Consider the following 24,629-nt stretch of genomic DNA (forward strand, 5'->3'; position numbering starts at 1 on the left):
TGTACTGTCTAGTGTTTTTTTTTTTTTCCTCCCGAAGTCATGTTGAGCTTCACCACTAGGTGGTGCTACTGCCCTATAGGGACAGGTTTGGGCCGCTCGCCGGGCCGCTCTCCCCCACTCCCTCCTCCCTCTACATCCTGCTCCTGCTTTTATAATTCTGTGAAGGTGCCTGGCCTGCTGTGCCTGGGGCCTCTGAGCACCTTCCCTGCTGGTCCCACGTTCCCTCTGAGGTCCAGCTCGGTTGTGCAGTGCTTTTAGTGTCTCCAAGCACAAGTGTCTCCAAGTGTCACACTGAGCCCAGTGCTGTGGACACAGTGAAGAATAGGACAGTCGCTGCCCCCCCAAAAAGGTACAGTCCAGGGGGAGAAGACAGACCTGCAAAGAGGCCATCACCAAGCAGCACAAGCAGAAGCCGAACGCTTAATGGCATAACCTGCTGGGTCCCTGTCCTGACTCTCCCACTTGCTACCTTGTGTGACCTTGGGCAAGTGACAATATTTTTGAGCCTCAGAATCTTCATCTATACAATGGCAACAATAGTACCTACTCCTAGGTTCGTTCTTGTGATATAACCTGTGTAAATCACTTTTCACAGTACCCGTGCTGCCAGCATCATTGTTAGGTTGCAGAGTGAAAGGGTGGTCAAACAAGTTTTCATTGCAAGTTGACATTGCTCCAGTCCTCTGACCACTGGTCCTTGCTAGGCTCTCTTTACTGGTTCCAGGGGGATCTCTTTGACCCCCCATACAGATCTCAGCCTCTGGAGCTATGAGCCCCTGCTCCGTGAATATCTACAGGGGCTGGGGGAAGGCGTCATTGCTCCATGTGGCCACCAGGAGGCAGGTGTGCCACTTCATAAGCCAAATAGGCTCGAATTGAAACAGCCCGGCTGGAGAAAAGTGTGGGAAAGAGATGGGAAGGTAGAGACAGAAACATGGGGAACTCTACTTAATACTCTCTCCGGCTTCTTTCAATTATGGCCTTTCTTTGCCAGCTTCACTGCCTCAATGACCACCACCACCGACTTCCCGGCACACACATTACTGACCCATAACTAACGTCAGTATTCGCTGGACGGAAGTGGTTCCTGCCCAGAGAGGGGGAAATCAAGATGAGCCTCAAGAATCAGGTTTGCCCCATGTAGTTTTTGTGTCACAGTTTCTATTCGTTTACCCTGGCGTTCTCTGGACCCATGTTCCCTTGGCGAGGTGCACAGCCAACACGATGCCGCCTGTCTGCCGCTCCAGGAAAACGTGTCATTGTCCAGACTGTGGGACTCGAGCCACGGCCACGTCCAACCACTTGCAGCTTTGACCGTGCACTCGGCGGGCTGCTTCCACACCAGCCCTTCTCAAACGTTTTGTTCTTTGGACCCCTATTTGGACTATTAAAAATAAAGAGCCCCCCAACCAAAGAGATTTTGTTTATGTGGGTTATATCCATCAATATTAACCAGATTAGGAACTTAAATTGAGAAGAATTTTAAATACCTATTAAATTTTTTAAAAAACCATAATGAATCTAAGTTAACATAAATAATACAATTTTTATTAAAGGTAACAAAACAAATTTAGTGACAAGAAGGTATTGTTTGACAGTTTTGCAAATCTCTTTGATGTCTGGCTTCGTAGAAGGCAGCTAGATTCTCAAAACTGGTTCTGCGTTCCATCTGTTAGGGTATCACACACGATGGAAACCTTGGGAGACTCCTCTGTACACAAGTGAGAGAATGAGCGTTAAAAAGGCAAACGATGATAGGGTTTCCCTGGTGGCGCAGTGGTTGGGAGTCTGCCTGCCAATGCAGGGGACGTGAGTTCGCGCCCTGGTCTGGGGAGATCCCACATGCTGCGGAGCAACTGGGCCCGTGAGCCACAATTACTGAGCCTGCACGTCTTTAGCCTGTGCTCCGCAATAAGAGAGGCCGCAATAGTGAGTGGCCCCCGCTCGCCGCAACTAGGGAAAGCCCTCGCACAGTAAACGAAGACCCAAGACAGCCAAAAATCAATTAATTAATTAATTTTAAAAGGCAAATGATGTCTTAAGTATTAATATGAAAGTAGCTTTGACCTTGCAAAGCCCCTGAATGGGGCTCAGGGATCCACAGGGGTCCCCAGCCTACACTCTGAGACCCACAATGCATACTTTTCTAGGCCTTGTTTCCTCGGCCAGACATGCCCCACCCTGTCCTCCATCCCCCAGTTTTCTCAGCTCAGCAAACCCCTCCTGATCCTTCAATTTCCAGCTCCGGTTCATCTCTTGCGCAAATCCTTCCCGGAACTTCACAATGCTGTACCCTCCCTTGCCCCATCCGGGTAGAATGGTGTGCCCACTCTATGGTAGAATGAAGTGTACATTGTTGTGTGTTTTAAATTTCTGGTTTGCCTTCGGGGCTCCCTACCAGACTGGAACAAAGGAGGGATTCCATAAATGTAGCTGAATAAATACATGTATGAACGAATGAGTATGAGGCAATGTGCCGCCCACTTCTGTCAGCATCTAAAAGATCTGATCTTCACAATAGATGTCAAATTAAAAAAAAAAAATTCTGCTTGGGTTCCTGCTGGAAGATGAAATGCAAACAGACTTATGCAAATTTCAGCACCTTCCCCCTGAACTTTGGAAACTGAGAAGTTAAGTCCCTGTGGCTTCAGAACCCACATGCTAACTACCTCTCCCTACAGCACCTGCCGTATCTCCCTCATTCTGCATGTGGAGGGTTGGGGTTTTGGTCCAAAATGCAGAATTTAGCATTTAGCCCTATTCATATCTATCTGATTTGATTTCTCCCACATTTTAGCCTGCTCAAATCTTTTGCATCTTCATTTTGTCATCCAACATTCTGACCATTCCTCCTGGCCTTGCATCTTCCAAAACTTTGCTCCGCAGACCACGTACAGAGCTGGCCAAGACAGGGGCAAGACGATGCCTTCTTGCAGGTTGACACTAGCGCACTGACCAGACTTGGGACAGGGTCCCTACCAGAGGGACTTGACTTGGGTTCAGTTGTTCAAGACCTCACTGGGAGAAAGGGAAGGGGTGGGTAGTGAGATTGGGTCTTGGGGAGGCGGGTGGATGCCTTGCAAAAACCCAGGCATCCACAGGAATTTGGGAAACTTGGCAACATTCCCACAACACTTCCCTCTCCAGGACTCAACAGTCTTACCCCAAGTCTGAACAGATCCTTAGAGAATTAGACCAGATCTGAGCCAAGGCTCAGGGATCCGGGGATACCTGATATAGGGGATGCAGGAAGGGGTGGATCAAGTACCAAATTCCAAGCTGGATTGTTCTGCAAATACTGTCTGAGCTGGACTCGGGGAAGAAAGACATAGTCTCCTCCATAGATTCTGGTTGCTGAGAGGGGAAGGTGGCGAGCAGACCTCTCCTGAGGCATCCGTACCTCCTCGGTGAGAAATGGAGAAGTCACGTGCAGCCCAGCCTGGCAGCCCTCATTTAGCTCAGCGGGGTCTCCCCATTGTCCTCTCCACTTGCACTCAGACTCCCACAGGGCATCCGGAAAGGCCCTTGCCACCCTGACCCAACCCCATCTAATTACAAATCCTGTGAACATCTGTGGCAGCCAGCATGGGGCAAGGGCAAGGTGAGGTGAAGTGAGCGCAGGGGCCCCAACTGTGTCTGCACCTGGCTCCTGTTTCGCTATTTGTCTCCCAGGAGGGCCAGGTAGAACAAGCAGCCCATCACGAAAGGCTCAGCCACCAAGGCCAGCCCAGCCTGGGTGCGGAGGACCACAAGCAGCCGGGTTCAGAGTGTCAGGGAAACCCCTCCCCGCTGTCCCCTTTGTTGCCCCCAGCCCCACAGATTTAAATGTCTTCCCCTCTCCCACCCTGGAGCCCTAGGAGAGCAGCAGGGAGGAGACGGTGAAACAGCCCTGGGTGATAAACTGGGGATGGGGAGAAGTGATAAAGGGGATGGGAAAGAAGCCAGCCCCACTTCCTCTCCGATAGGGACCCCGCCCCAGGGGCTCCTGCCTTCTGCTGTGTTCACAGGAAGGCCTTGAGGTGGCGGAGGAGTGGATGGGAGGGGAGCAAAGGGAGCATTGTCAGTGGGCAGGATGCCAGTAGACTTGGGAGAGGACCGTTCAGTTTGTTGTTGGTTCCTTCGCATGCAGCCCACCGCAGGCCTGCAGGGGCTGGGCTGTGGGCACGGAGGCAGAGGGAGCCCAGGTGCTCCCTCACACAGCCCCCTGCCCACGCTGCACCAATCCCAGCCTTGAGGGAAGCAGCCATGGGGGTGAAGGATGAATCCTGATACCACCTGTCACTAGCTGTGTAACTTGGCGGCAATGACGTGAGCCCTCTGGGTCTCGGTTTCCCCACCTATGAACAGGGTCTTTGTGCAGCGAACGGGAGGAAGCTTGCAGGGCCTCCTCTAGGGGAGCAGGTGAGAATAGCAGAAGCTGCAACGAGGGGGGAGCAGGATTTGAACTACCTGCCGGACTGCTGGCAGCTGGACTTGCTGTCTCTGCTACAGAGCAAAGATACTAGTTGCGCTCACTTGGAAGGTGTTGCGAAAAGTAAATAAGTGAACACACAGCATTTAGACTTGGGTCTGGTTGCAGTAAGTGCTTGGTGACTATCAGCCTTGGTTATTAAAACTTTCACCACTCTCTCAGGGATCCTCTCCTCTCCTCAGTCGTCGTCCTTCCAACATACACACATCCCGAGTCAGGACTAGAGGAGGTGGAGGCTGGGACTCACAGGTGGGCTCCTCTTGTGAAAGACCCAGCCTTGCTCAAGCCACCCAAGGAGGGGGAGGGCCAGGCCCACGGCACCCCGTTCCAGGCCAGGGCTCTGCTCCCTCCCATTATCTCCTCCTGCAAAGCCGCCTCCACCCATCAACCCCCAACAGAGATTACAGACCCTCAACTGTCTCCAACTGCCCTGATTCACGATGAGGCTGGGCCCTTGCCACGCCACACACACCCCATCCCCCCGGCTACCCCACCTCTGTCCCGAGGTGGAGGGGAGGCTGCCTGTTTCTCGGGGAGCTGGGGGAGGAAGGGGGGGATGGCCAGGAGGACACGGCCCCCACCCCGGGGCTGCCTCTGGAGCTCGAGAGGAAAGGGGGAGAGATCTCAAAGGCCCCCAGGCTTCCTCTGTCTGTCTTATTTCGGCCTCTCTGTGTCTCCAGGCCGCGTCTGCAGTTTCTGCCTCCCTCTCTCTCTCTCTCTCTCTCTCTCAGGCTGCTCTTCCCCCCACGCCCAGAGCACACCTGGTTCCTCACATCAGATAACCCAACCACAGCAGCCCCAGCGCTTCCAGCAGCTCCTCCTCGCCCCCTGCCCTCTTCCTCCCCCGCCTCCTCCACCTTGTGGCTCCCTGACTCACCTAGATTTCCCTGGGGAGGGCTGGGAAGGGGGTCCCCAAAGCTGTAAAGCCTTACTGTTTAATGAGGGTGTGAGAAGACTACTCTTCCTTTTCCTGCCCCCCCAACACACACACACGCGTGCACACACGCACGCACACAGATATGCACGCACGCGCACAGATATGCACGCGCACGCACGCGCACCGATATGCACGCGCGCACACACACATACACACGCACACACATATGCACACACGCACATGCACGCACACTGGAAACTATACCCCCGTGCCCTGTTGGAAACAGAATGAAGGGGAGGGAGGGACCTAGGGGCCAACGCTGAGGTACGAGGAAAATCCAGCCTGAGGACGTAGGGGGCGGGGGTCGCAGAAAGGGGTTCCATAGCTCCCCGCTTCTAGGCCAAGAGAAGCTTCTTCCCTTTTCCTGCTTGTGTGAGCTCATCGGGAGTCTCGGCAGGCCCTGCCTCAGGCCAGGGTCCGAGCTGGGGAAGTGGGTGGACGCAGTCTGGGCCGTTCACAGTCCCAGCCCCTGCCTCCTACTCCCCAGAAAAGGCCGGGTAGGGAGGGGCTAGGGGTGGGGACCCCCGTGGAGGAAGAGGTGCTGAGAGTGTGGGGTGCTGGGCTTGGGGGAGAATTGGTCAAGATATGTGGGAGGGGGCGGAGTGGGACACAGGAGGGAGTGGGATACAGGAGGGAGTGGGACAGGACCTGCCGGGTGCCCGGGAGCTGAGGCTGGACGTTTTAATGCCTCTTGACAACAGATGAATCATAGGCAAATTATGTGGAAATAATGGCATAAATAAAGATGTGTTATTTCAAGGCCCCAATGTGCGTTGCTGGAAGGGAGCTGAGGGGGGCGGGACAGAAGGCTGCCCAGGCCGGATGGTGCCTGTAGTTGGGGGCCCAGGTAGAATTCCCGTGGGGGGCAGTGGGGGTGATAGCCCACTCACTCTCTCGTCACCTTCGGGGCGATATGAAACAGCAGGTGGCCAACCACAGCCTGCCAAATTCTCCCCCAGGGCAGAGTGGCCCTCACATACCCTAAGCTCCCTGGTGATCCCCCCAGCCTTCCCCTAACCTCCCTGGGGCCACTGCTACCCACACACATTTTTCCCTGTCCCAGTGCCTGCTCTTGACTCCTGTCCTCTTGGGACTGTCCCTCCAGGCCCAGCACAGGGTCTTGCCCCGAGCAGGGACACAGGAGCCAACCAAGCTCCAGGGGCCTTCAGTGAACAGAGCACCCCCGGAACCCAGACTGGGAATCTGGGCCTCTTCCATCTGGTGGGTGCTGAGCTAATACCCGCAGTGACCTAACGGCTGGCACAGAGCCCAGTAAATATACCTGCTAGAGGAATGAATTCAAGACCTCCATCAGGTCATCAGGGCACTCCCTGTAGCCCAATCTAGGCTTCTGGTCAACCCTCATCCCCATTCCCCGTAGCTCTTCACAATGTTGACAGTTATTAAACGACGAGAAAAACGTGTGCTTTCACACCACCCGACACAGTCGCTACCTGTTACTCGTATTTCCTCTCAATCTTTTCCTCTGTGCTTATGTCGGGTTTCTTTGCCATCACTGGGCATGTAGAAGTGTGTATTATCTTGCCATGCTATGTCACATTCAAAACATCTTTTTAACTGTTTCATAATTTTCTATTGAGTGGAAATATGATTTGCTTCGCAATTTTCCAGTTGTAGGTGTTAAAGTTGTCTCTCATTTTCCATATGGTAAAGAATGTGGTGGTGAGCGTTATACACATATTCCACTTGCCCCGCCCTGAATTTTGGTTATAGAAATCTAGTTTAGGGTACTTTGGGTGGGGTTATTGAGCCAAAGGGTAAAAACATCTTCTAAGGGGCTTCCCTGGTGGCGCAGTAGTTGAGAGTCCGCCTGCCGATGCAGGGGACACGGGTTCGTGCCCCGGTCCGGGAAGATCCCGCATGCCGTGGAGCGGCTGGGCCCGTGAGCCATGGCCGCTGAGCCTGCGCGTCCGGAGCCTGCGCTCCGCAACGGGAGAGGCCACAGCAGTGAGAGGCCCGTGTACCGCACAAAAAAAAAAAAAACATCTTCTAGCTCTTACTATATATTGCCAAATTGATATCAAAAGAAGTTACACCACCAATAACGACATGTACATTTCACATTCTCACTAATGTTTGAAAACGGTGCTTGCCCTCATCTTGTTTTAATCGGCGTTACTTAGATGGTGATCAGGTTGAATGTTCCCCTACCATTGCTTACTGGCTGTGTTTCCTCTTTCCCTGAAGAGTCGTTTCTGTGCTTTGAGCTTGAGCCCACCCCTGTTTCAGTGTTTATTACCAATTTGTGTGACGTGAGCTCTCTCTATGAGGATTTTAAAGCATCGTCCATTGCCATCGAGTGCAGATCTCTCCTTCGCGATGTTCTCCCCACTTTGGATTGTGACATGGCGCTTCCTCTTGCTTCATTTAAATCTCTGACTGCTCCCTCTCCGCTCTCACCGATGATCTCTGGTCTTTAGTTGTCCTTCCCTCCTCTTCTGAGCTCCGGAGAGCAACTGTCCACTCAACTTCCCCCTGACCATCCCACCGGCACCTCAGTCCATGTGTCCACAGCTTGACTGTTTTTCTCCTCCAAGTTTGCTTCTCCCCCCATATTCCCTAACTCTGCTGCCCGAGGACCTTTGGGTGATGTGTCCAGAAGGAGACAGAGGAACGCAGAGGCTAGCGTATCTGAAGGGTTAGTGAGATTCTGTCAACCTTTGGCTTGAGAGGACCAGGGCTGGGAAGAGAAGGAGGCGGCCAGTTGTCTAGGGAGATGTCACTCTGTGACTCAGTCTCCTTGCTTGTCTGTATACTGGGACTGGTTCCAGGTCTAGAGACGGATGCTTGAAAGCCAAAGTGGGCGGCCTTCCTCCTAGAGCAAATTAACCCTTGGCATTGACCTCACTGGCCTCGTCCTCCACTTCTCGAGCCTCTTCCCCAGCAAGGGACTAGAAAGGCTGAAGAGGAGGTTAAGCTACTGTTGTCTAAACCTCTGCTGTTCGATACAGTAAGCCACAGGTGCTATCAAGCACCTGAAACACGGCTACAATGTACCACAAGTGTAAAATACACACTGGATTTCCAAGAGGTAGTATGAAAAGAGAATGTACAATGTCTCATTAACAATTTTTTATTTCGATTGCAGGCTGGAACGATGTTTTTACATATATTAGGTTAAATAAATATACTATGAAAATGAACTTCACTGATGTATTTTTACTTTTATTTTTTAAGAAAATTTAAAGTTGCACACATGGTTCCCATTCCGTTTCTATTGGGAGGTGCGCGTCTAGCCCCTCCTAGCGGGCAAAATGCGGGGCTCCAGGCTGAGTGGCTCCAATGAGGGCTCATGACAGATACAGATACAGACCCACTGGAGATGTGGACCAGCCGAAGGTCGAATCAGATGTAACCAACCAGGCCGTGGCCAGTCTCCCCCAGGCAAGGCAAAGCAAAGCAACATTTCCGGGACAACAACTTTCATCCTGGACTTCATGAGGCCCCCTTAGCTGGCTCTCGGCTCTACAGAGCTTGTTCCCGTGGACAAGTTAGTCCAGGAACAATAGTCCCCCAGAGCTTTGGATCTCCCCACCTCAATAGTTCATGGGGAAGCTCTCCATCATTCCATCTCCATCATTCCCTGGGCCCCTCTCCAGAAGCCTGGAAGCATCCTTCCTTTTGTCTAGAGCCCTGCCTCCCACCCACTCGGGCTTAGGCTCAGCCCACCTGTGGGCTGGGAGGGGATGAGAGAGGATGGTGGGCCTCTAGATACACCGGCTGGGCCGCAGACATATTTTATGCTCCATTTCTAATGTCTGTCCTTCCTGTTGTCCCACTGATAGAAAAACAGAAAGGGAACAGGAGGCGGCTGGGTTGGCAGGCACAACTCACTGGGCTGCCCTGCTCTGTCCCATCCTCCCTTGCCCCGGCTCCAGCTGAGCCATAGGAGGGCACCAGGGGCTGGGGCCACAGTCTGCGTGAGTGTGCCCCTCCTCTCCTCCAAGCCTAGAAGACTCCACCTCTCCCAGGTCCTGGCTGGGATCCGAAGGCCCCAGGCAAGTGGGGGAAGGGGAGCCACTCCTACTTTCCCAGCAGCTGCTGCTGCCTCTTCCTGTTTTGCTAAAACTTTGGCTCTGGACCCGAGGGGTTGGGGGAAGTCGCCAGCCGCTCCCGCCCCCCAAAGGTCAACCTCATCCCCCTGGTCCTCTTAGCTAGTTATTTATAGCCCCCCAGGCCCTGACTGAGGAGCTAGATCTCTCCTCCGTCAAATCTCAACAGCTGTGGCCATTGCCCCAGGGATGCAGCCAGATGTGCAGATCACTCCAGATGTGCAGTGCCAGGATTTGGGAGAGCAGGCGAGGCCCCTTCTTCAGTTGGTGTGGGCATTCCCTGCAGCCTGGTTCAGGGTCCCCTCCTCAACTCTGAGTCAACAACACCTGAGTATGGGGACGGGGTTGTGGGTGGGGGGTTGGTCGGCGAAGATCCCACATATTTTCTCCAGTCCCATAGCCCGGTTCCCAGAGGGGACAGCTAGGGCTATAGACCTGCTTGGATTTCTTTGAGTAAATTAGGTCAGTACTCATTTAGAGACTGAATTTGTAGGGGAAAACTGCGGTTTAGTGGGACAGGATGCTATCTTCTATTACTAACATCAGCATCGGGCTCCATCCCTGACAGCCCAGTGGACAGGAGGCTCCACACTGAGCACTTCACGTCCTGATCAATCCTCACGACTACTACCCTAATATGGCAGGCGCTTCATAGCCCAGTTTGCAGATGAGGAAACCGAGAAATTCCAGCCCAAACAGCCCGACTCCAGAATCTCAATTTTAACCACAGTACAACACAGCCTCCCTCAGCCAGTCCTCCTTTAAATGGTTCCTTGAAAGCTCTGTGCAGAGAAGACTGGAGCCCAGCTTCAGGGTCTGCCCAAGGGGAGAGCGGCTGTCTCTCTGCCTCCTGTCCCCTCCTACCTCTGCCGCTCAGGCCAGGCTAGAATGAGGGATGCGAGGAGGATGGAGCAGAGACTACTACAGTCACCGCCGTTCCAGGCACAGAGGGGGGCAGGTCAGAGCAGGACCACTGCCCTCGCCCACAAGGACCCGATGGCCCGTCAGGTCCCTTCCAATGTGGTGCGTCCACGACTCTGTGAACCCAACAACTCTTGCAGCATCAGTGGTGACAGTTTTCTCCATTCCAGGATCTTTTCTTTGGCTGTATCCTGCTCTCCAGGAGACGATGAATTCCCCAGGGATAGGGACTGCAGTTCCCTTTGCCTCTGTGCCCAAGAACCTGGCTTGGGCAGAGGAGATGCTCAATAAATAAGACATTATACTCAATGAAAATGAGTATAATGGTGGTTGTATGTGGGTGGGCACTTCAAGGTTGCAGCAAGGATGCTCCCACTCATGTCCCTGCACAGCTACCCTCACCCCATTTTATCCTCCCCTCAGCTTATAGCTCCTTTCCTACACACAGGGGCTACTAGTCCAAATCCACCCTAAAAGACACTCCTGGGGAAGAGAGGTGAGTGTTCTTAGGCCAGGACCTCCTCAAGGTCTTTCCTGGAGATTCCAGGGCCAGAGGTAAGGGTCTCCAAAGAGGAACCGTTAAGGTTGGTAACAAGGTGAGATCCTGCCCTCCAGCCAATACAGCCACAGGGCCTACAGAGGGCCCTGCTGGGGGCACGTAGCAAGGCTGAACTGCCGAGCCCACCGGTGGGTGGACTGCAGCATCCCTACAGGGGCCACTGGAGCGAGTAATTGTGAGCTGGCTACAGAAAGGCATTTTGCAACTCAGACGAATTTCTTCTCGTTCACGATTAGGGTATGGCCCAGTGGCTGCCTCCCTGACCATAATCTCTGCTGGCACAGGCATCTCGGGGCTGGGCAGTGCAGGCTGGGGAAGGAGCGCTGACCTAGAAGCTGGGATGCCTGAGTTCTCTGCCTTCTCCCCGCCATGGATTAACCATCACACCTCCGGCAGGGAGACTGGGTCCTTGGTTTCCTCATCTCTAAAGGCGTGGTTTGATTAGATCAGAACATCCCAAAGCTAACCACATCTTAGAATTACCTGGGGATCTGCAGATTACTAGGTACCCTCCGCCACCCCGAAGAGACTGATGCAGACTGTGAGAGAGCCCCAGAATCTGTTTTTCACAGGTTCTTCCACGTGACTTTGATATAATGTCAGGTTTGGGGGATCCTACACACTAGATAATCTTATAAATCACTAACAACTCTTAGAAGCAAAGATTCTAGTAAATGGAATGGCCATAACAAGAGGTTTTGGTGCTGCGGGGTTTTATCAGAGGGCAAGTGATGAGTGGTTTCTTTCATCATGACCGTCAATTACTATTTTTTTCCAATTTTATTGAGATATAATTGACATACAGCATTGTATAAGGTGTACACCACGATGATTTCATTCGCATACATCGTAAAATGATTATTACAAGCTAGTGAACATACCTCATCTCATATAGACACAAGATTAAAGAAATAGAAAAAAAAGGTTTTTTCCTGTGATGAGAACTCAGGATTTACTCTCTTAATAATTTTCATAGATATAAAGCATATATAAAGCAGTATTAATTATATTTATCATGTATCCCTGGTACTTATTTGTTTTATTACTGGAAGTTTGTAACTTTCGACTACCTTCCTCCAATTCCCCCTCCCTCCAACCCTCCGCCCCTCACACCCACCCCCTGCCTCTGGTGACCACAAATCTGATCTCTTTTTCTAGGAGCTTGTTTGTGTGTTTGTTTTGAAGTATAGTTTACCTACAACGCTATGTTAGTTCCTGTTACCCAACGCGGTGTTTCGATATCTCAATTTTCAATGTTCCGACCATCATCATCACTATTGCTGTTATTATTTTGCCGCTGGCATTATTGTTATGGAGGGACATGGCAGTGCCCCCATCTGCCTGTTTCTGTCACTAACAGGGCTCTGGCTTGGAGGGGCCCTTGCTTACCTCCAGGCAGGAGTGGAGCTGGGAGAGAGGGGAAGGGAGGAATGGGCCGTCCCTGTAGGTGGGGCCTCTTGGCCAGGGGATCTTTCTGTCTCTCTCTCCTGGGTGGAGTTTGGCTGGATGGGCTTTGGCACCCGCCTCTGGAGCTGGGAGAGGATCTTCCCATCCATGTTCCTCCCCCACTTTCAGTCTCAGTGGCCTCAGCCCTGGGGACTGCCCCTTTCTCCTCCTCCTGTCCCCATTTCCTCCCCAGGCTCCCTCAGTCCTCACCAACCCCATTCCTAAGCCTCGCTAATCTGTCACCCTCTGCTTCCTTGCCTCGCCCTTGCACATGCCATTCTCTCTACCTGGAATGTCACCCCCTCTCCCCGCACCGATTCACATTTCTGGGCTCTTTGAAAACCCAGCCAAAACTCACCAACTTCATTTAGGCTGTGATCTGCTCAGGTCTTTCCTCTTTGTCATCTGCACTCGAAATAACACGATCAGAAAACTGCTTTTAGACTCAGAAAAATAAGTAGAGATGATCTAAACCAGCTCACTCATTTGATAGATGAGAAACCAACCTGAGGCCCAGAGAGGTCTTAACTTGGCCAAGATCACACAGTAGTGAGAGTTTTTGAAATAGTTGGCTTCACGAGAGGCTTTCAAATATTTTATGTTTTGTTTTATTTCCTCAATACAATGTGATCAATATGAGGGCAGAGGCTGTGTTTTTGTTTTCATTTTTGCTTTTGTTTTTTATCTCCACTGTGGTGTGTGTGTGTGGGGGGGCAATTGTAATAGTTCTAAAACTCAAAGTGATACAAACTTTTGCATATATTATTCATATGATCTCAGACCAGCCCTGTGAGGTAGGTAACCAAGGCCTTGCTATTTTACAGAGCAGGAAACTGAGACTTAGAAACGTTTGACCCAGGAAGTCAATGGCAGAACTCAAGTTCCCTGCCTCCTAGTCCCAGCCCAGGGCCCTGACACCCACGATGCTCTCCTGAGGTTCCTGGCCGGGACCTGGGGTAGCCAAGGGGGTGGTCTCTGCCATCTTCCTCGTTCACTGTGCATTCTTCACCTTGGGGTTGAGGAGACCTTGCCTTTGGCTTTCTGCCGCTCCCCATACCGTCCCACTGCTTTCTCCTTGTGTCCCCCCATGGCATGGTTGGCACATAGACACATACACAAATATACTCAGAACTGCAGGTGTCTAGGGCAACAGACCACAGGGGAAACCACATCACCTTTGTTGACACTGGAGGGAGGTAGGGGGACAGGGAAGGAACTTGCTCAGTTCTCTCCACCTGCCTCTGCCCCCACAGTCATCTCACCTCCCAGCTCAGGCTATCTGAACTTGTAGCCATGCCCCAGCCTCTTATTGATTTATCTATCCAATTCTGGCCCAGGAGGATATAGGGCCTCTTCTGTCAGATCCTAAAATCCTGGATGGGATCTGCCTAGCTGTACCCCAAAGCCATACCCCTCAATCCTAGCCAGAATACTTACATAGCTCCTCTGATCCCTCCTGGGCAACGTAGCAGACAAAGGTGGGAACCAGGGATGAGAGGACAAGGCTGGGGTCAGTGAGGAAGGAAACTTGGCATCTAGAATGTCACTCCTAGATGAGCGGGACCTCTAGTAACCAGGCTGCACTGGAGCGGGAGACCTGATTGCAGCTTCTGCACTGTTTTGACCTGCTAGAAGAAACTGCACAGGCTCTGAATCAGGCATATTTGGGATTAAGTCACTTACTGGTTCTATGGCCTTGGGCAAATCATTTTGTCTTTCTGAGCTTTAGTTCACTAACTAAAACAAAGGGGATAATAATGAGATATAAGTGAAAGGGCTTTGAACAGCACATGATACAAAGAAGATGCTCAGTAAATCCAAATTACCCTCCCTCCCTTCCTTCCTTCCTTCCTTCCTTCCTTCCACTTGTTACATCTGATCCCATGAAACCCTCTATGGAGTGGGGGATCTACTGCCTCTATTTATATGGAAGTCCAAATCCTGCGCATTGGCACCTGATTCTAGGTTCAGAAACTGGAACGCAATGCCGAACCCACCCAAGGAAGTGCTGTCCCTCTGAGATCTCACCCAGGCCAGGGATGAACACCTTCTGATTGGCCTTGTGGAAAGTGTGGGGGAAGTGCGGGTTAGGGGAGGGATTGTGGCTTCAGCCACCACATCTAGAAAACTGGGTCAGGAGTGGTCTCAGAGGCCTGAGGTTTAGACCAGAAGACTTTGGATGGAGCTTTGAACCCTGGCACAAGGAGGGCACCCAATAACACTCGTTGAGTAAATGAATGGCCTCATCACTTACTAGCTGTGTATCTTTGGTCAGGTTTCTCAACTGTTATGAGCCGTACTTTAATCACAAGCATAACAAGGATAACTGTGAAGAATGTTTGCCAGGGGGATGGCATAGGGCTGCTACATGAAAAATAGTCAGTAAAAGGTAGCTAAGTAAGGGGAGGAGAGAAGGAGAAAGAGGATGTCAAGTAGACCCAGAGCCCCAAAGAAAGCAGAAGGCGGGTGCCCTCAGGCTTTGTACTGGCCAGAGACTCAAGGAAGATGCCAGGGAGCCAAGGCAGGTCCTATGGGGCTAATCTTTTCCGCCAGGTGCTTAGTTGAGCAGTCTGTGACAGGTCTGGACTCAAGAACCTTTAAAAAGAAAAAAAGAGGGGCTTCCTTGGTGGCGCAGTGGTTGAGAGTCTGCCTGCCGATGCAGGGGACACGGGTTCGTGCCCCGGTCCGGGAAGATCCCACATGCCGTGGAGCGGCTGGGCCCGTGAGCCATGGCCGCTGAGCCTGCGCGTCCGGAGCCTGTGCTCCGCCACGGGAGAGGCCACAGCAGTGAGAGGCCCGCGTACCGCAAAAAAAGAAAAACAAAAAAAAACCAAAAACAACAACAACAACAAAAAACCTCCCCATGGTAACCAGGGTAGAGGAGAGAGAGGTAGCCTGCACTTTTCTGCCTCATGCCTCTTTCCTGGAGGCTCTCTAACACATCCCAGAAAGGGACGCGTGATTTAGAAACTGGCTTAAGACTTGTCCTCTGGGTGGGGATGGTGGGGTGGTAAGTAAAGGGGCAAGAGAAGGAGGGGCACAGTCCAGCTTCCTGGTTGTAGGACTCACCTGCTGTCTTTCTCTCTGCCTAGACTTCGGGGGCAGGGAGTTCTGGTGTGTGTAGAAAGCCATGTGCTGGGTAATGTGGGGACAGGCAGAGGCAGGAGGAGATACCCTTTGTGCTCAAACCTCCTGGAACTCAGTGATTAGGTCAAAAAGAGAAAGAAAACTCACAAACAAATACATAAATGATGCACATGATAGACATGAGCAAACAAGGGCCTGATTTCAGTCCAGAAATAACTACAGGAGTCCTGGGGGGGGTGTCAGGAGGGGGCATTGTGAGGCTAAAGGAGAAAAAAAGCAGGGGAGAGGCTGGGAGTCTGAAGCAACCAAGCCATTTTTCTGGAGGCTGTGGGCAAGGAGAGGGATTCAGTTAGGAAGGGGGGGGGGGCGGTGCTGGGAAAAACACACCTGAGGTGGAAGAACATGTGTCTTTCAGAGTCAGTATGGGGAGTCATAGGGAAAAAAGGCATATTGGGGTGTCCAGCTGGGGGATGGTCCTTGAAGGCCATGAACATCTGTTCCAATTTAACAAATAACTCAGAGGGAGCCTGAGTTCTGTGCAAGGTGCTCAGCAAGACACTACAAGGAATGCACCCATGACTAAGGCCATAGCTGGGCTCAGGGGATGTCCACTCTTGAACATTCTTGGGAAGGAGGAGAGAGTTGAGACAAGTATACAGTGGGTGACGGTCAAAGTACAGGGAAAGATTGACAAGGTGCTGGAGTGGGGTCCTTCGAGGGAAGGAAAGAATCTCTCTGGCTATGGGAATCAGGGAAAGATTCCCGGAGAAGGTGATATAGACGTTGAGGATTGGACAGATTTCAACAGGAGGAGGAAGGGGCTGGGAGGGGATGCGCTGAGCCAAAGTAGGGGAGTGGGAAAGCATGAGGACACGATGGGGAGCAGCCAGTAGCCCAGTATGGCTGAAATAATAACAGTAATCATAGCAACTAACATCAGTGAGCACTAAGTACCAGGAGGTACTGAGCAGAACAGCAGAAGGGGTGGGAAGAGAGAGAGAGAGAGAGAGAGGCGTGTAGTGCGGTGCCATGTTGTAGGAGACCTTGGATGCCAGGAAAGGGGTCTGTGAGGATAAGTGAACAAGCGCAGAGGGGTTGGACCTGCCTGCTGAGTGAGCGCTGTGACCAGGAAAAGGCCTGAAGTAGGAAGCAGGAGCAACAGGTGGTGAGGCCGGAGCCGGTCTGGCGGGAGCAAGGAGTCTATGGTCATATTGGACCTTGGCACGGCCAAGCCCCCCTAGGCCACTGGGACTCTTGCTTCTAATTTGTCATGGCTCCGCCGCTGGCTCAGCCTCAATTTCTTCTTCTTCTGTAGAATCCTGGGACTCTGGCTTTCCAGGACCGAGGGAGGCAGGATGGGGACGGAGGGAAGCTGCGCTCTGCCTTCTAGCAGCGAGGCCCCCAGCGCAGGAGAGCCCAGCGTTTCCGTCGCAGACCTCTCCCCTTCCCGGGAGCCGCTGTGTCTCTGACCCAGCAGATTGCCAAAGGCGACAGGGCTGATAGACTAGGCCGGGAAGCACAATGGCGAGGTCCTCAGCCCCTGACCCCTGACTCTGACCTTCTGGTCCCGCTAAAAGGGAGGGGGGGCAGGGAGGGCTGCTGCGTAAAGCCAGCCCGGAGCTGAGTTTATTAGCTGAGGGAGGGCTGGAGGCGGCTGCATTCCGACTCACAGACTGGAACATTTCTGTGATCCGCTGTAATGCACTGGGAGACACTGGGCACATTGCTGAAGTTTCATATTTCCTCAGGCAAGTCGTGCTTGGGGCGGGGGGCGGGGGTGTCTATCTGGGACTCCTCGCCGGGACCGGGGGCTCCACGCGTGTCCCGCCGTCCCCCTGTGTAACTGTTGGCTGGTGGGCCGTACGTATGTGTGCTTGTGAGCGCGGGGGTCCTCCCCTGCAAAGTGTCTGTGTGAACGAGTCTGCCCCGGGTAAACATGGATGTGTGCTCGCGTACGTGGTGTCTGCGAGGGTGCGTGCGCTCAGGTATCTGAGTTTCCATCCGCCAGCCGCGGGGCAGCGACAGGCCCGAGGGAGGGAGTTGGAGGCCCCGGGCCGCCGGTGCGCGGGCCCGGCGTCTCATCACCCCCGTTTGCGGGGAGAACGGACCGGGGGACCCGGGAGTGAGGGACGGCTGCCGCGGCCCCGGGAGGGGGCGGTGCTCCGGAGCGGAAGGTTGGGAAGCGCAGGGCAAAGGGCAGGACCCATTGAGTTGGGGCCGGGCTCTTAGCCCCGGACATCAGCGCCCCCATCCCGCGAATCCCGGCCGGACCGTACTCCGACCCCTCCGCTGGGAAGAGTGTGATCCCTGGGAGGGAGGGTCTCTGACAGCGAGGTTTCTCTCAGCACCGCTCCCGCCCCCCACCTTTGCTCACCCATCAGGGTGAAGAGACACCTGTGCCCGAGTGAGCTGCGGAGGTGCTGGAGGGGCGCGGGAAGATGGTGACCGCAGGCTGTGTAGTGAGTGGTGGGGGACAGGATGTGTGCCCCCCAAGCCTGCGGTCTGTTGGTCCTGGGGAGTAAGAGCAGCAAATCTGGCAGCTGGGCTGGGCCCTGACGCCCAGAGTTTCTAGGCCTGTGGGCTGAGAGAGAGAGAGAGAGAGAGAGAGAGACCGACAGAGAGAGAGACCGACCTCTGGGGCTTGCAGGCCGCCCAACTCCCCCTACCCCCATTTCCTTCCCTCCCGCTGCCCAGGTTACCCATTCGGATCTGACCTTGCCAGCCACTGGTGCTCCTCCCACCAAGTCCAGGCCATTTTCCGTCCCTGCTGGTTGTCCCGCATACCTCAGAGGCCTCCCCCTGCATCTGGACACTGGCTGTCTTGCTGCTGCCCATCCCTCCCCACACCCTCATTCAACATCTGCTTGAGGCCCAGCTCTGCCTACCAGTTTCAGTGGCCCTGCTGGGGACTCAACATCTGGATTCATCAGCCTGTTCCCTGGACTTGCACCAGGATCCATGGGAACCTTCCTAAGACCCCTGCCCAGCCACTGGGCTGAAAGAAAAGAGAATGTGACTCAGTTTCCTACCTCCTAATGGGCCACCTTGGTGGCCCATTTCTCCCCCATAGCACCCCACAGGCCAGGTCCTCCAAGTGGTTTAGGCTGCCACACACTCCTGTCCTCATACTAGCCCTCTTGGAAGCTCCTTCTCCAGCCTCTGCTACACATCTCTTAGCTCCTCCTTGCTCAGCATCTCAACCTCCCTACTCTGCTCTCTGTTCCCTCTACCCATCTGAATAAGTAAGTTTCCTCCTCTGTGGAGTCACTTCTGGGGAAACTAAGGCACAAAGCAGTCTTGCTGTGTTCTTCGCAGTGAACCTGGACTGGAACCAGGTCCTGGACCTGCTGGGACTCCTCCCCTGCCTTTAGTCCCCTGATGGTTCTCATCCCTGGCTTGGCCAGGTTCAGAGGCAGGCTCAGAGCTGCTTCTTGGTATAACATCTGGAATGGCCCCGGGAAGTATCCTCCCGAGGTCTCTGTGTTCCTTAGCTTGAGCCCAGGGGCGGGTGTCTCTCTGGCCACCAAGTCTTAAGCTGTGATCCTGAGGCTGAGAAGGTTGCATTCAGGTCTTGCACTGACTATTCCAAGAATCTAAACTGGTCGCTCCGCTTTTATGCTGGAGCTCAGTTTCCCCATCAGTAAAATGACCACAGAGGAGGAGATGGATCTGTGGGGGCTATTATGCCCACCACTTCCTTCAGGAATAATGGACCCCAGCTTTCATCCTGGTCTGGGAATGAGAGTTGGAACTTTCTCTTTGTCCATCCCCTCCTCAATTCGGATATGAAGCCCTTGGAAGTGAGAAACGCATGTGTGATGGGCGTATGAGCGGGGGACCCTCCTGTAGCTGCAGGCGTCCTTGCCCAAGGCCAAAGCCTGCGTAACCCCTGGCATCTCTTTGTCTTCCTTCTCCTGACCTTTCATTTTAAGAGCTAGTAATTTTGAAGTTGGCAGGGGTCTGAGAGAAGATGAGCTAATGCAAGGCCCAGGGTCACCCAGCCAGGGAATGGCAGGCTGAGCAGGGCTGGGACCAGACCTTCTAACTCTGCCCATGCACATTTCTCCTGGCCTTCTCCTCCCCTGGACTGGCTCAGGTCCTGCCCATGACCCCTTCACACCTCGGCCCTGACCTGTCCTCAGTCGGCGTTGAGACTGGGGCCTGTAGTGGGGTGTGGGGTATTGCTGGAAACAGGGCCGGGGTAAGGCGTGGGAGCTGGCCTCTGTCCTCCCCAAGGCTCTGGGACTGTGCGTTTATGTGTTGGATTTGTTCACTAGATGGGGCACTTCCTCTGGGGCAGGAAGCTTTGATTTCCTGTGGTGGGGATGCTGGTAGGATTAGAAGCGGGGGACTCAGCTCTGGGCCATCCCTGATGTTGTTGTTTGGAACCAAAGGGGCAGAGTTTCTGCATAAGGCTGCTTTCCCTCACCCAGGGGAGGCAGGAAGGAGAGCATTGGTGAGGAGGCCTAGGCTAAGGCCAGAGTAGGAGGCCAAGAAGGCAATGAGACTGGGGGGTGGGCAACACAGCAGGAAGCCTGGTCAGCAGGTGACCCTGCCGGGTATTGTGTTTCCCTGTGATATTTCCCCCTGTTTCTGTGGCAACCTTCCCTGGGGGACCCAGGCTTTCGAGCTGCAGGAAAGTGCCCCCAGACAGCCCTTTCCTTAGAGGTCTGAGTATTAGGAGGAGTCCCTCAATCTGGCCACCTCCTTTGCCATTTTGGCCGCCTCGGCCCAGGGCTTGGGAATCTAGGCAAGTGGGTTGAGTGAGCACTGGGGGTCGGGGTGGGGGGCTGGGCTGGGTGGAGGCCCTTTTGCACCTCCCCGGGGGGGACGGGAAAGAGAGGGCCTGCTGGACTTTGGGGAGGGCTCTGTGCCTCCCCTCATCCCATCTCCCTACTGTCCTCCAGCAGCTCTCCCCCTTCGAAGGGGGAGCTGGACAGCATGCTGCCTGGGGCAAGGGGTGGGGGGTGGCAGAGGCGGGAGGGATGTTTTCATCAGCAGAGCATAGCTCCCTTGGTCCTGGACCAGTTCCCAGAGGCAAAATAAATTCAGGATAGTGTCTGTTTAGTGTGGGTCAACACGTGATGGGTGTGTGTGCACACCGGGTATGTGGTGGTGGGCCTGCATGTGCGCCCCTGGGCTGTGTCTGTAGAGGTGGTGATCCACGTGGTGGCTCTCTGTTGGGTGTCTGGGGAACACGCACACGTGTTGTGCAGATGTGTGTCGTCTCTAGAGTTGTGCGCCTTTGCAATTCATGGCTCTGCGTGGGGTATGTGGACACGTTTTGGGGGGACGTATGCCTGTGCAGGAGTGGCTTTCTTTTTTTTTTTTTCTGCGGTACGCGGGCCTCTCACTGTCGTGGCCTCTCCAGTTGTGGAGCACAGGCTCCGGACGTGCAGGCTCAGTGGCCATGGCTCACGGGCCCAGCCGCTCCGTGGCATGTGGGATCTTCCCGGACCGGGGCACGAACCCGTGTCCCCTGCATCGGCAGGCGGACTCTGAACCACTGCGCCACCAGGGGAGCCCAGGAGTGGCTTTTTTAATAGAAGTCCAGGTATTTGCTGGAAAGCATTTTCATCCCTCCTCAAATGCCGGTTCCCGGAGCATTTGCTTTAGAGTCACCTGGGAATGTATTAAAAATAAAGATCTTCAGGCCCCATTTCAGATAGACTCAGAGTCTGCAGGGGTTGGGCCTAGGAATCTGGAGTTTGACATGCGCTTCAATGAGCCGGTGCAAAGCCGTGTTTGAGGACCGCCAATCTCTTCATATTTTCTTTTGAGGAAACTGAAACCCACAGAAGGTATGTGGTTTGTCCAAGGACACAGGGATATTAAGAGGAAGAACCAGGACAAAATTCAAGCCTTTCAAGACCAGTCCAGGACCCACCCATGCGTCCCCTGCGTGTGCATTTGTGTACATGTCCATACTCAGCGTGCTGCCGTGGACCAGATGGGACTCGTGCGGATGCTTACTGGGCCTTGACCTTTTCCCTGGGGTCCCGGGCTTCCTGACCTTGCTCTGCCTGTTATATCCTGCTTCCTCCTCCCTGGGGAAATCCTGGAACTGTTGCTCGTCAGTCCTAAAAGTGAGGTTGGCAACCAGAAGGCCCCCTTTACCGAGCCAGGCATTCAGCTATTTACGTACTCATTGGATGCTTACCGAGCCTTGCTGTGTGCCAGGTCCCAGCCACAGATACACAGTGAACACAGAGGCAGGGCATCTGCCCTCAGGGAACTTCCACTCTAGTGGAGGAGACAGTAAGACAAGTAGGCAAGTAAAGAAATGAGTATATACATCTAGTTACCCACTGCGATAAACCCTAAGAAGGAAATGAACCAGGTGCAGCAACAGAGAATAACAAGGTGGCACTTCCTTAGACAGGGCGGCCAGGGGAGGCCTGCTTGAGAAGTGACATCGATGCCTGCTCTCACCTCCCCAGACCAGAAGTGAGCCCTCAGAGCTTCTGAGCCATTCTTGGCAACCGCCTGGGTCCATGTGAGAGACCTGGGCTGAGTGCTGGCAGAGGACTGGAGCCCAATCTCCAGCCTTTTGCCTGGCATGGAACAGCAGGGTCTCAGCTGCTCAAGCCATCCCCAGAGGCTGGCAGAAGGGGAGAGGAGGAGGGAGAACTGGACAGGGCTGGACCCAGCCTACTTCGGCGCTTGGGGGAGCAGCCTCTTCCCCGTCGTGCGGCCGAGTCCAGGGCCCTGTCGACATGTCGGGTGTTGGGAAGGCGGCAGCCTCTCTCAAGTGCCAGCCCATTCCTGACCCTCCCGCCTCACCTTCCTCCCACCTCGTTCCCTTCCTCCCCATCTCCCCACCCTACAACTCCAGTGCCAAGTCCCTCCTCTCTTGGTCTAGCCTGGCTGCCTCTGTGGCCACTGGGATTTATTTACCTGGCTCAGGAATCACTGTGGGGGGGGGTGGGTGTCAAGGCTTAGAGAGGAGCTGGGCCCTGGAAGAGAGGACACACCAGAAAGAAGGGCTGGGGCAGGGGCCAGCAAGGACAGGGCAGAGGGAGGGCCGAGGCTGGCCGAGCAGGGGGCCGGGGCAGGAGAGAGGGAGCAGAGGAGATCTTTGGCTGGGCGCTCCAGAGCTTCTCCTGGGCCCTTGGAATCTGTTCCTCAAACTGGGTGAGCCTCTGAGCGGGGGGCTTGGGAGGTGTTGGGTGGGGGCAGCGGATGACAGCTAGAAGGCAGTGCCCCCCCCCGGTCCCCCGGCAGCCCCACCTCTTCACCCCCGTCTCAGGAGGTTCGCTTTCACATCAGCGAGCAGCCTTGAGACCCTCTCACCTTCTCGTGGTAGCTCTTCCCTGGGGCCCCAGAGAGGCGGCTGCAGGGTGGTCGGGCCCTTTGCTCAGAGAGCTGAGTATCAGAGGAGCCCTCACGTGAGAGAAGAGGCCCCGTCTGGCCTCCTACCCTCCAACCCGCTGCCTGGAGTCTTTCAACCCTGGCCTCCTTTAGGCCGCTGGGTGCAGTCACCCCCTGGACTCCTGTGTCTCCCAGGCCTTCTGCCCAGGATGGGGAGGGGACATCCCATGAGGAGGGCCCTGGGCTAAACTCACCATCCCCACCCCTTCACCAGCCACTTCCTTTTTTCCCCATGTTGCCTGCAGGGATTGGAAACCCTGGTGGGCAGAGACCCTGGGCTTTCAGGGCGAGCCTGGTGCCCCGGAGGAAATGAGGGGGACCCCATCTCTCTTCGGGAGTCCAGCTCAGCTCTCTTGCACCCCGAGGAGGCCAGCTCTGGCTCCTGCAGCACCCCGCCGCCCCAGCCCTGGAAGTCCCATTCCTCCCTCCCCCGCTGCCAGGATGACAGGGAGAAGCGGGGCAGGCGGGGAGCCACAGGTTCGGAAAGCGTCGGGGTGGGGGAATTCGGCGACGGGCCGTAACTGTCTTGTTTTGCTCGCCCCACAAACCTGCACGGGCATCCGCTGCGCCCTCCTGGGCGTTCAGGTCGTGGAACTGCTCTCAGAATGACGGGCTGGTAGCACCCGGTTGGGGCAGGGGGTGGGGGTGGGGTGAAGGGGGGAGCCCCAGGCCAGGGGGAGCTGGAGGGTTAAAAATAGCAACAGCCGGGTTTCGGTTAGCAAATGTGGAGGCGGGGAGCTGGAGGCGGGGCAGGCGGCAGGCCGTGTTTGCCCGCAGCTCAGGGCTGTGTTTCCCCTGGGTCCCAGGAGTGAGTCACGGTGGAGTCGCAGATGAGGTGCTGGCACAGCACCCCACCCCCACCGGGCGAGGAGCTGGGCGCAGGCTTCATCTCCAGGGTGCTGGAGGCTGTGCATCTCCCTTCCAGGCCTTCAGAGCCATCTTGAGAGTTGGGCCAAGGAGATTGTGTGATAGAGGGGAAGAAGCTTGCCGTTCTCATACCAAAGACCTGGGTTTGAATCCCAGCTGAATGGCTATGGGACCTCGTGCAAGGCTGCCAAGGGCTCTGAGACTTGATTTCCTAGTCTTTCATGTGGGGATTTGCTCACATGCGCGTGTTAACTCTCGGTGGATTCTAACGCACCCTACAGGTGTGAATGGTCGCCCTCGACTCTCCCGTGCCCATTGCAAAGCTTGGCAGAAGGGCCTTCCGAGTGACGACACGGAGGGAGGAATGTGGCAGTGTCCCCGTTTCTCCTGCAAACCACTAAGTGTAACCTTGGGCACACGGCTCTCTGTGCCTCAGTTTCTCCATCTCTGTAATATGAAAATAATCATAGTTTCAAGCTCCTGGAGTTGTTCTCAAGATTAAAGTAAGTAAGGTTAGCACCGTGTCTGGTATGAAGTCAGTACACACAGAATATTATCACTGTTATTGTTCATATTTTTGAAGGTCAGGGATAGGGAATGTTAAAGACATGAAGAACAGAAACTGGGCTCGGCCCCCGTTCACAGGAAAAACCAGGCCAAATTCACTGTTCCAGATTCCTCCACCCATAAGGGCCTGGAACGGCAGGAGTCTATGGCCAGAAGTCGCAGGGTGGACCCCTTCTCTCTTTCACTCCCCCACCCCTGGCCTCTCGCAGTGAGGCAGGATGCGGGGGAACCTGAGGGCCTCGCTGCCAGCTGGCACCAGGGAGGGTCTGGGATGGGACTGGCCCTGATGGCCCTGCTGTGGAGTAAGTACCTTGCCAGCATCTGTTGGGG

General features: G+C 54.4%; 1 protein-coding gene across 1 annotated transcript in view; it reads left to right on the plus strand.

The window, feature by feature from the left end:
- Positions 1-22,195: 22,195 nt before the first annotated feature.
- Positions 22,196-24,629, plus strand: part of HDAC7 (histone deacetylase 7) — a 30,542-nt gene continuing 28,108 nt past the window's right edge. The window contains exon 1 of the mRNA XM_024737242.1: positions 22,196-22,628. Within this exon, the coding sequence (XP_024593010.1) occupies positions 22,211-22,628 (418 nt within the window). The 5' untranslated portion in view covers positions 22,196-22,210. The remainder of the gene's footprint in view (positions 22,629-24,629) is intronic.

Source organism: Neophocaena asiaeorientalis, unplaced genomic scaffold, assembly GCF_003031525.2.
Source record: "Neophocaena asiaeorientalis asiaeorientalis breed wild unplaced genomic scaffold, Neophocaena_asiaeorientalis_V1.1 scaffold134, whole genome shotgun sequence".
Taxonomy (NCBI): domain Eukaryota; kingdom Metazoa; phylum Chordata; class Mammalia; order Artiodactyla; family Phocoenidae; genus Neophocaena; species Neophocaena asiaeorientalis.